The sequence below is a fragment of the Diceros bicornis genome, chromosome 3, assembly GCF_020826845.1.
Source record: "Diceros bicornis minor isolate mBicDic1 chromosome 3, mDicBic1.mat.cur, whole genome shotgun sequence".
NCBI lineage: Eukaryota > Metazoa > Chordata > Mammalia > Perissodactyla > Rhinocerotidae > Diceros > Diceros bicornis.
The window spans coordinates 52487540-52499821 of NC_080742.1; the positions used below are offsets into that span (position 1 = coordinate 52487540).

Here is a 12282-nt window from a genome sequence, read left to right on the forward strand (position 1 = left end):
TCGGTGGCGAGAGGTAGTGGTGGCGGAAGAGGTTCGGTGGCTGATGGCGGCTGAGACTCTGAAGCCTCTCTAACGCTCCGACTCTGTCCGGGAGCCCCCCACTGGGTAAGCGCCTCCCCCAGCCCCCCTAGCCCTTTGTGCGGGGCCGAGCCCAGCTGCAGTCTTTGTGGGCTTGTGATACACCCCTCGGCCCCTGGAGTCGAGGGGCCTGGCCAATCTCGGGAATGGTCTCTGTGGTGACGATGCTGCCAAACGGTGATGCTTGCCTTCCCAAGGACAAACGTTTCCTCCTAGACTGCGATTGTGACGGGGGTGTGGGTGACCGGTTAGCAGTGGAGTTGGAAAAAGCGACGTGTGGCCGCCCCACACGGCCGGGAGGCCCCGGGATAGGCCTTCCTGATGTGGGGGAGGTGCGTGGGACGTGGTCCCTTTGGCGGGGGGCGAGTGACGCCGGGGACCCCCGAAGAAGAAGCTATCTTGCCCAAGCCTCATCTCTAGGGTGAGTGTTTTGCGGTCCCCGTGCGTGCTGCCGGGGTAGATAAGCTTGGGAAAACATCTGGGTCGGGTCCGGCCGGGAAGGACGCTCGAGTTTGCCCTGCGGAGTGAAGCCCAAGTGTTTTGGTTTGAGTCGCCTGTGGAGGAGGAGGAGGCGGAGACTCCCTGCGCCGCCTCCGTTGGGGGCCGCGGGCGGAGTTAGCTCTTCTGGCCGGATCTGCGACTTCACCTGGGCTGCGGTGAAGCTTTTCTTCGTCGGTGTATGAATGGCCCCTACGGCTAGGGTTCGAACGGAGCTGAAAAAATCTTCTACGGAGAGTCACATCTTTCTTTGCTTAGGCGACTTTTCTTGATTTCACAACTCTCCCTCCGCACCACCCGCCACCCCGCAGGTCCGCAGGTTGTTGGACAAGTCCCGACTGGCGCGGCAGGCGCTCGTCCCTTCGGGAAATCTTTGTTAGGGATTAGGGGTGTGTGTGTGGGTATGTATGTGTATATGTGTGGAAGACTATTGATGAATATATATTACCTTACTGGTGATAGTTTTGTTTGAAAACACTGGCATTTGATTTTCTACATATAATAAGTTATAGGTTTCACAAAGTAGTTATGAATTGCTATTATGTCAGGGATTTAGATGGGAAAATAAATCTTAATTTTTCAACTCTTTGCGTTCCTCTAATTGCAAAATTTCTACAAACTGTGCACGAACAATTACTAATTATAATTTTGGTGCTCAATTCCAACAGTATTTAAAGAGATGATTTGAATAAGGTATTAGTCTGAAAGTGGGCTGATTGCTCTCAAAGCCATATTCGGATATAGAGAAGGAGCTGAGGCCAGGCCTTCGTTCTGTTCTTATCACGGGTGGACTTGATTTCTTGACGGATGACTTAATTATGTTAGAAATGACTTATTAGGTTTTTTTTTTTTGCAACTTCAAAGAACATCTTATTGTAGTTTTTGTTTTCTAGTTATCACATTCTTAAGTTGCACACCTCTGTTTACAATTATGGCTGAGCCATTTGTGTAGACTTAACCAGTAAATACCTGTTGCTTAACAAAATAATAGGTATTTTGGAATTCTAAGTTTCAACTTTTTTAATGATGTTAAATATTTATGAAAGATCCTAATGCTCCTTCTGTACTTCTTTGGGGGAATTATCTCACATGTGAAGTTTATTGGATTGTATTCTTTTGGAATTTGAATATTGCTAAGTAAAATTTTGGCTGTATGCACTTCTGGCTTTTTGAAGTTTATTTTGCTCCAAATAAACCCTTAGAAGAAGATGAAAATTCCCTCCCCTCTAATATATATGGGCTAAGATCATAGCTTTTTAGAAACCAACTTTTAAAACAATCTAAAAAGTAAATAAAAGTGGCGTGAGTGACACCTGGGCAGAGTGTAGTGGCACTCATCTGTAAAGAATTCTGGAGATAGGGACGTCCATAAGAGTTCAAATTATGGCGTTGCTTCTGCCTCCCAGAAAGATTGCTGATAACATTTTTCTGGTCTGTAAACCAGCTCATAGTCTTTGTTTGAGCTCAAGTATGAATAGTTGGAAACTATTAGAATGTCAGGCATATGTTTCCCTTCAGATGTTTGTATGTCCTATAGGACTGAAGTTTGGAGATAATTTTGAAAGTTCACATTTTTTTAGCTGAAGGTTTAAAAAACATTTGCTAAGTTTGTCAGCCAGTACATGTGATGTGTTTCTGTTGCAGTAGATCATACATGGAGTTTTTATTACTAATTTTTATTTATTTGATCTGATTTTACTAACTTTTATTATGAAATTTTCAAACATACAGAAAAGAACAAACAGTAAAAGGAACCACCATTTTGCTAATCTTGTTTTATTACCTCCTCCAACACATTTTTTTTTTCCTTAGAGTTTTTAAAGCAAACCCTGGACATTAGGATATTTCACTTATTATATGTAATTAGTTTAGCCTCTTTAACTGATAAGGACTTTGGAAAAAAATACAATGACCATAATCATATTATCACACAGAATTACCTTATTTCTTTTTGAATTCTAATTGTCAGAACTGGCAAATTATATAAAAACCAAGTCTGATTCTGTCAAATTTAATGCACAGAAGTTCTTAGTATGGTCTGTTTTCTACTTTAATTGACTAAGGCTCACATTTTTGGGCTAGTCAAGTAAAACAAGTATCAGGAAAATTCTACCACAAAAGCCAGATCTGTTTTAGGCTTGAAAAAGTTCTAAGAGGAAGAAGTAAAGACAGCATTGAATATCACCCCCCAAATTTATTTTAGCTAGATACTTAACCGAGTGCCCACTGCATATTATTTATCTTTTCTTTAGATATCAAGGAATCCCCAAAATAACAAAATTGGATTTTACACCAAAGAGTTTATAGTGTCGAGTTTACAGCGTAATACATGTAAAGGAACTCTAGAGATGTTAGAACTCTTGGGGAAATATAGCAGGAAACATAGAAGAGGGCACTGCAGGCAGCATGTGTATGCATTTCAGAGTTTCCCAGCCACATGTGACTCGTCCTTTAATTCTTGACTGGAAAATTTTTACTTAGTCTTGGCTTGCATCTTAGTGTACCCATATTTCTGGAGATGTACTTGAGAGAATCGGAGGCAAAATTTGGTATGGTAAAGCTGCTTTCACTTCCCTTTGTGTGTAGGGGCTATATTTCCTCTCTCCAACTGAGGCAACAGTTTGTTCTTTTCCTCAGGATGTTAGTGAAGCTACACTTCCAAGTATTACCACAAGGTGATGCAGTGACTTTGCACATTACTTCACTGGGTGGGGTGTGTGTGTGTGCATGTGTAGTGTATAAACCTGCCTGTAAATCATCTTGATACATTGGCATTCTCAGTGAATTTCAGCATTTTTATAAGCTTGCCCATCTTTTCACTCCATTTCTTATCTATGTGAGGAGTGAAACAGGAACTGTATGGGAATTTGAAATTTTATTTTACTATTTAAAATGGGTTGATTCATGTTGTAATTACATTCAGAATACATTTATCCACGTTAACTTTTTTATGACTAGAAGATATATTGGAATTTAATAAAAAAGAAAGTAATTGAGAGTGAAATGACTTTTAAAAATATTTCTGTAGTTATAATTGCACTGAAATTTTTAAAAAGGTTGGAGTGTTGGAGAGAGATTAAGAAGTTTAATAGGATGATCGCAAATTATTTTACTCATCAGATTTTTAAGGATTGTGAATATATTTAAAGTCTGATGTTAGGGTTTTCTATTAAAAAGTTTAATTTTGGAGGGAGAGTTTAAAAATGAAATTTTATGTTAATATGTTTGACTGAGAATAATACATTTATATACACTAGTAAAAATTCAAACAATTGAGTTAAAAGTTAGTCTTCTTAAGTCCTCTTTTCATGCATTTCCCTCATGAGTAAAGACTATTAACTGCAGGGTGAGTACTTTTTGAGTCGCTTTTGATGCATTTATAGGCATATATACACATATTACATATATAAATACATACATGTATACCTTCATACTATTTATACTTTAAAAACTTTTCAATGAGTAGGGTTGGGTTATAGGTTTTTAAAATACTGTTGTAATTGAGGTTAAACAAAAGTTTAAACTTCACTGCCTTGTTTTATAATGAATAATTACAGCTTTGTTGATTTAGTTTACTTTAGGAAACATGTTAAGTTTTAAGAAAAAAAAGTTTCATTCTTACACCTCTTTTAATAAAAAACATGGGAAACTCATTCTAAGCTAGCCTTATTTTCTCCTTACTGAATATCTTCCTTGGAGAAACCTAAAGATTCACTCTCTTCATAGAAAAATGTTACTGGTTCACTTGCCACAGTTTTGATAGTTGTATCTAACAGAGGTTGGTTCAACTGATTTGGCTATAGTTTCTCTTATTGGTATCTTATAATCGGTAGTGAACATCTGTTTCAAAACTGGAATTGATGGGTATTTTTCCTTGTTTATAAAGCCACTGACTTGAAAAGAGATGTTCATTAGTGACTTCATTAGCATCATGACATCCCTGTGAGCCCAGATTAGCTCAGACAATTCAAAAAAACAAAGTAATAGAACTATTCAGTTCTTTTAAGCAGAGCTCCCAGTGTTTGTAAGTGCTACTTTTTCATTTTCCTGAAGGCTTTGGGTTATCACCTGGGAGTATTGACAATTAATTTGTAAAATAGTGTTGCTGGTAATAAAGCCTTTTTGTTAGTGCAGAGGTATGGGAGGATTGCTACTGAATGTACTCGCTTCGCTTCGGAATCCCGGCAAAACTCAGGTGGGGACAGGCTAACAGATAACCGGCCTGGTATTCTACCACAGTGGTTTCTAGGTTCACAATTGACAGTCTGTTTGTGGAATGTCCAGTATATTGGTTCAGTAAAGCAGTACTTTGACCATAACAGATGCAGAGAATACATAAGAAGAAAAGTGGATATTTTCTAAAGTGCTTGTTATTTAAAAACTTTAAAAATTTGCCTTAAGATTTCAAACAGGTCAGCAAAAGAAACAGTTGTAAAAGCATATTAGATCTTCTTACTGATAAAGACTTCTTAATAATTGTTAAAATATGAGTAGAGTCTTACTGCTGTGCTTGCACTGTAGAAACTTCATTGATTTGTGAAGTAAATTAATTTGGTTAGCAAAAATCTTGCCTCAGTTGTCCCCATTATTACAGAAATTCTGTTTTGCTGACTCAGAACCAAGTCTGACCATAGGGTCAGTGTCGTAGTTTCTTATGTGTACTGTAGAATCAATGATTGTACTAAGTCTGTGACACGGTATAGATAGCCTTTTTGAGTAAATCCTCAGTTATAGCCTTTATCTCAAAAGTAGAGCACAAAATATGGAAAACATTTGAGTCTTGCAGATTTTTATAGTCCACTGTCACCAGTGCTTGGTGTTCACTAAGCCAGTGAGCACTCACTGAATCTATACTAGATTTTCAACAATATGTTTTTCATTGACACTATACATTTAAAAAATATATAAATTATTTTTAAGCAGTAAATATATGGAAAGATACATGAATACTGGAAATCAAGGTAGAATCATTGAACCCATAATGAAAGGGTGGAATCTGTATAGGTAGAGATGAACAAATAGGCTGAGCTATTTCAAGTAGACTAGCTGAGATTTTACATCTGAGCAAGCATGTACCAGAAGCCCAAGGCTAGGTTTGGGCATCTGTGGAAATGAGCGAGAGGTGGTAATGGAGACTTAAGTTGTTGGGTTGGGTCAGTCTAAGTAGCAGTTCTCTGTCCTGGCTGCATATAGGATTACATCGAGAGACTTTAAAAGAAGAAAATGCATTTGTGTATATATACACACACTTCCAGAGAGTCGGTGTCATCGGTTTTTTTTTTTTTTTTTGAAGACCCCTAATGATTCTAACATGTAGCCGGGGTTGACAACTGCTGATCTGGGGATCGTGAACATGGGTATGCAGGGACAGAGAGGTTAGCATCAGTTATGGGAGCCTAGAACCAAGGGGAGAGGGATGGAATGGGTCAGATTAGTGAGGAAAGTGATGAATTTCAAGGGTTCAACATAGAAACACCTCTGGTTCATTTGCTTTTGGTTGCAAAAGAAGGAGAGAGCTAGGCTTTCTAGGAGAGTTGAGAGTTTGATTTTGATATTGGTTTTTAAAGTTTTTAACTCCCGTGTAACTTTCTGACATATTGGAAATGAGTTATTTCCCAGCTTGTTGGTGAAAATCATATTTATTTATTTATTTATTTGCTGAGGAAGATTCACCCTGAGCTAACATCCGTGTCAGTCTTCCTCTGTTTTGTGTGTGGGTTGCCGCCACAGCGTGGCTTCTGACGAGTGGTGTAGGTCTGCTGAAGTGGAGCATGCCGAACTTAATTAACCACTAGGCTGTGGGGCCGGCCCCAAAATCACATTTTTAAGGAGGAGTTCCAATATTAAAAAAGTATATGTCTCCTCAAGACTTATGGCATGCAAGTATCCATGTAATTTGCATTAAATATTATGTATTTTCTGAAGGTGTAAGTTTTTCTTTAGTTGGTATTATTCAATTTATATGATTTACTTGTTTCAGATTCACAATGACATCTTTTCAAGAAGTCCCACAGACTTCCAACTTTGCTCATGTCATCTTTCAAAATGTGGCTAAGAGTTATCTTCCTAATGCACACCTGGAATGTCATTACACCTTAACTCCATATATCCATCCACACCCAAAAGATTGGGTTGGTATATTCAAGGTAAGAAAAACTTTCTGCATATTTCTCCCATGTAGGTACCTTTTATTTTCTTTTAGGCAGGTTGATAGGTAATTTGTACTATCCTTGACTTAACTCTACATTAATGATCATTTTTGTAAACGTCAAATGTAAAACATTTACATTTGTAAATGTAAAAATTTTGTAAACACAAAATATTTAACAGTGCAGGGTAGTATATAACAAACGTTGGGAACTTCAATTCACCAGGCTTTTCTCTCTATGATCAAAAGGTTCAACTTCACTCAAGGTCTTGTGAAAATTTTTTTAGAATCTTTTTTTGTTCTTCTTCCCTTTTCTCCATTCCTTACCTGAAAAAATTATCTTTTCCTTTGGCTTGCTATGTCATTTACTGTCTCTTCCAGCCATTTGTAATTAATTTGGTACAGCAGTTCTTATATTTTGCCATTCATTTTGTATAATATTTACTTGAAAATTACGTTGGCATGATCATTATAGTGGTGCTTCACTGTGCTCGAGGGTTTCTGGCAATTTAACTCTTTAGAATGTAGTGGAGAACCAAAACATTAAGAGATGAGTGTCCTTTGAGCAGTCAAAATAATATTACAAGTTTCCAGACAATAAAACTTAACTTTTCTCCTGGGTTACTCTAGATTCTCCCACAGAATCAGTTTATCTTATTTTAGATATGATTTTAATGGTCTTGAGATTTTGATTGTTTGGTCTGTGTAAGTTAAACAGCAAAATAGAAAGAAATGAGTAGCTGCCAGATTTAGGCACATTGAGAGTATCTAGAAATGACAGTGCAGCCTCATAGAATGAGGAGGGCAGAAAAACTGTATTGAACAAAACAAAGTTTTGGCATTTAATGACATTTCGGTTCCTTTTTGAATCCCTCAATACTTGATGTTGCTGGATAGCTGAGTCATTTACTGTTAGTTTTGGGGGGTTTTTAGGCTTGTCAGATTGCAAAATGGAGATATATTCATTGTAAGCATTTTATGGAAGCACTGTCAATTTTGATTTTATGTGAGATATGGGTGTCAAGTTAAAGATACTGACCAAAAATTGGTTGTCTGCAAGAAAGGGTCATGGAGGAAGAATAGAGCAGGGAAATGAGACTGAGGGAAGGAAATGGCATTCCTAGCAGGAAAATGGTATAAGCAAAGGCACAGAGGTGAGAATGTTCATGAGAATGAGTTAGTCAGTTTAACTAGAACGTAAGCTTCATTTAGGGAAGTGGAGGGAGATAAGGTTGGAATTAAGTGTTAGGCTAAGCAGTTTGTAGACGTTTCTCCTGTGGGCATTGAGAAGTCTTCGCATATGTAGGTATGTAGGCTGATGTGTGATAAATTGTATTTTAAGAAGATGAATCTTTACGTTTTTCTTTCAGACGTCTTGTTTATTTCTTCTATTTTTTTTCATTTTTAGTTAAAAGCCTATTGCCTAAACCAAAAGCTCATGACTTTCCTTTCAAATCCAGCCAAACACCAATTCTATCCATTTTACTCTTTACGTATTTCTGCATCTTTAATATCACTGCCCTAGTTATACCCTCGTTTTCTCTTTTCAAGACTATTGGAATAGGTCACCTCTTTTTCCTGCTTTCATTCTTGCCCCCCCTTATCTGTTCTTCAAACTGCTCTGTATAAACTACCATACTATAAAATGAAAATCTGAACGTATCTTCTTCTTGTTTGAAACTCTTCAGTGGTACTTCGACATCTATAGAATAAGCCAAGACCGAATAACTTAGTGTACCATATAGGGCTCCTTCATGTGACTTGATCTACAGCTTCATTTTTTTGTCATTGCCTGCTGCTTGTTTTTTGCTTTGATAATGCTACACTGTTCTCTCTTGTGCACTCCAAGGACTATAACTTTTCTCTAAGCAATAAATAAATACTTACATAAATACATCAATAAATGAATAAAATTGTGTAGAATACCCTTTCCATCTTTTTTGCCTGAATAATAACTTACTCCGTCTTTATTTTGTTCATTTGTCCACTTATTTCATAGGGTCAGTTCTTGGAAATGGAATTGCCATGTTTATGGCATTGCGTGTTTTTAAACACTATGTGTATTGCAAATTGCCCTCCAGAATGATTTTGATAGATATGATATTGACAGGCAGGTGTGGAGAAAGTGCCCAGATAGTAACTATAAGGGAGAAGGAATGAAGGGAAAGTGGGTGTTAGGCTTGAGAAAGTGTTAAGGAATTTGATTTGCCTGGGGCAGATAGCAGTTTTAGAAGATGAATGGGAAAGGTTGGGTTGGATCACGTTGTGGATTGTTTTAATATTTGGCTGAGAAATGCAGAGAGTAGTAGAGTTTAGAGGTGAGCTTTATACTCTTGTAGTGGAGAGTAAGATAAATTGGGATAAGAAGAGAATGGCAGAAGAGAGAATGTTTAGACTATCCTAATTTTCTAGGTGAGATGATAACAAAGGCCTAAAGTAGAGAAGGGAATTAGTTGTGGGTAATAAATCCATAAGTAGAATCCATAGTGTGTGTCAGCAGTTAGTTCAGTGAATTGGCACTGGACCTCATTCGTGGCTTGATTATATTCAGTAAGGAGGAGCAAGGTCATGTGTGAAGAGTTGGGGAGGGCTTGAGTATGGAGAAGATTTGGTCTTGCTACCGTGGAAGAATGTCATAGGAAATTGAGGTAGGTTAACTGGAAGGTTGCTGAGCAGCGGTTTTATAACTTTCTTAGAGAGGTTCAGCACCCAAAATCGTGAGTGAAGAATTTCTAAAGTGGACATGGTTCAGATTGGGAATTGGAGAAGGGTGGGGGAGTGTGAATGGAAAAGGGAAGTCAAGAGGACAAAGGATACTAGTGTGGTTTTGGTGCGTTATTGAAGTGATTAACTGACCATGAAACCAGGTTGGGTAGGGAAATGAGTGAAGCCAGACAAGGGATGTAGACTGGGTTGGAGAATTTTATTTTTTCCTTTTAGTTTTTTACTCCTCCTCCTCCAGTATTGACTGGTTTTAATTGTAACTAAAATAAACATGTAACATATGTTTATTACTTTACACTTTGCAAAGATTTTTCATCAGAACATTATAGTCCCCATTTTATAGATGAGGGAACTGAGGTCCAGAGAGAAGAGACTTGCTCAAGGTTATCCATTAAACTTTGGAGCTGTGATTTGAACCTCATGTAAACTGGCATTCAGGAATTGTTCTCTGGCAGTTTGGTTAAGTGAAACACCTGATTATCCAAAATTAGCAACAGAGTTCCTAATAAGTTCAGCATGCATTTTATGAGTGATAGAATTGCAGTAAATATATAGGAAAAGATTTAGAACTATGTCTGATGCCATATCTTTATTATTAAACCCAACATTAGTTGCAGTAAAAATATTATGTCATATTATATTTCAGTTTTGTTGTTCTGTTTGTGTTTATGAATTTGATTTGGTCTTAGTGTAAGTATATAAGCATAAGGAATTTATTTACATTTAGATTTATGCTTAGTACAAATTAAATTATCTTATAATTTAAATAATTTATATTAAACTAAAGATCCAGGAGATTTTTTAAAAATTTTAGTCTTAAACAGTTCTCGTGTTTCAGAGATACCCTTCTAGTTGAGGAAATTGGAAGTGCGAAGTGATTATATCGTGTCCAGAGGTCACACAGGCAACCAGAGCCTCCCAGTAAGGTCCTGTTCTCACTGCATCAAACTGCCAGCCAGATAAAAAACTTTCATTTCCTTGTGCGGAAAGTGAGCCTGAGCAGTGATTTTATACTTGAATATCTTGTTTCAAGCTTTTGTTTCCCTCTTTCTTTTTCTCCTTTCCTTTTTATATTTCTCTTCTTCTGCTTCTTCTGTTTTCCTGCCTGGGTCTCCCTTCCAGCCCTGTCTCATTTTCTGTTTGAAAAGAATATTCTCCTGTTGTAAAAGTAATCATAATTTTTGAAAAATTGGAACAAAACAGAAAATATGAAAGATAAAATTAAGATGACCAGGGACTGGCCCCGTGGCATAGCGGTTAAGTGCGTGCGCTCTGCTGCTGGTGGCCCAGGTTCGGATCCCAGGCGCGCACCGATGCACCGCTTGTCAGGCCATGCTGTGGTGGCGTCCCACATAAAGTGGAGTAGGATCAGCATGGATGTTAGCTCAGTGCCAGTCTTCCTCAGCAAAAAGAGGAGCCTTGGCATGGATGTTAGCTCAAGGCTGATCTTCCTCACACACACACAAAAAAATTAATATGACCAGCAGTCCCATTGCCCAGCTCACTTCCTACCTAATAACGGTGGTTAGCACTGTTAAAGTTTTAAGTATTTCCTTCAGTCTTGTTTTATTAAGGAAGAAGACTTTGTCTTTTTTCTAATGCATATGTTTTGAATGTAGTTGGAATAGTACTGCATGCCCTTTTTGATGTCCTGAAATTTTTCACTTATGATTATAATCATTTTCTTATTAATATAAGTAGCTGTGTAACATTTTATCTCATGGAAGGACATTTATACTATTTATGATATTTCTATCTTAGGATCAGCATTGAATCCTCGCCGTCTATATCTAGACATTTTTGTAGTTTTTTTTTAAAAAAAAGGAAGAACAGAGGTTCTTCTGATATGATATTTGAAAACTACAGTGTATACAAAGAAAAGAAAATGAATGAGCCTACCCGTTGTACCTGCACCTTCCCCAGAAATATCTGTTGTTAATATTATACATCTGTTATACGTGTATAACATAATGTTATACATCTTTTTGGTGTTTATTTTTCTAGATTTTAAAAATTCATAACTCATTTTATACTGTTTTGTAGGTTTTATATTTGTCTATACATAACCAGCAAATTTATTTTCAGTGCCTTTCCACTCCTAGTCTTGTGTCTGTCTGTCTTTATCCCTCTCCCCAAATCTGACCCCCTTGGATCTCTGTCTCTCTCTCTTTACAAGTGCTCTCTCCACCCTAATGTTTCTGTCTTTCTCTCAAGATTTCTCTAGAATTTATTAATATCTTTATTTTTACTAGGTAACCTTGATGTCCTTCTGATCTTCTTTACATTCCCTCTCAGAATTTTCTCTAGGATCAATACTTCTCATCCATCTTGTTTTCTTCAATGTTATCCTGGGGCCGGCCCTGTTGCCCAGTGGTTAAGTTTGGTGTGCTCCACTTGAACTGTCTGGGTTCAGTTCTCAGGCATGGACCTATACCACTTGTCAGCAACCATGCTGTGGTGGCAACCCACATACAAAACAGAAGAAGATTGGCACAGATGTTAGCTCAGGGCGAGTTTTCCTCAGGAAAAAAAAAAGTTAATCCTATTTAAAGGGAACACATTTGTGGTTTTTTTCCTTCCATGTCACCCTTATTTAATTTCCTTTTTATCTCTTATTTTGTTTATTGAATCAGTAACAGAAGAGTGATTCCCAGTACTAGGGTAATTCACCAATCTAAACTATGTGAAAGATATGTTGCTTTGGTTTCTTAACATAGATAGACTCTGTTAACTGGATTCAAGTGTAACTCCTAGAAACAATATATTTTGACAGTCATAGGTAATTTTAGCTGACTGTTAGTCTCATTGTTCTAAGGGTTGTCATATTCTTGCAG

The 12282-nt window shown here is 37.4% G+C and overlaps 1 protein-coding gene across 5 annotated transcripts in view; it reads left to right on the forward strand.

The window, feature by feature from the left end:
* The window catches only part of TAX1BP1 (Tax1 binding protein 1), a 75948-nt gene continuing 63666 nt past the window's right edge, over window positions 1–12282 (forward strand). For 3 of the 5 annotated variants that reach the window (XM_058527525.1, XM_058527533.1, XM_058527539.1), the window contains exons 1-2: window positions 477–499; window positions 6557–6722. In XM_058527525.1, the coding sequence (XP_058383508.1) occupies window positions 6564–6722 (159 nt within the window). In that variant the 5' untranslated portion in view covers window positions 477–499; window positions 6557–6563. Of the gene's footprint in view, window positions 106–476; window positions 500–758; window positions 888–6556; window positions 6723–12282 lie in introns of those variants that run through there. The other 2 variants (XM_058527546.1, XM_058527553.1) reach the window with 2 other exon arrangements.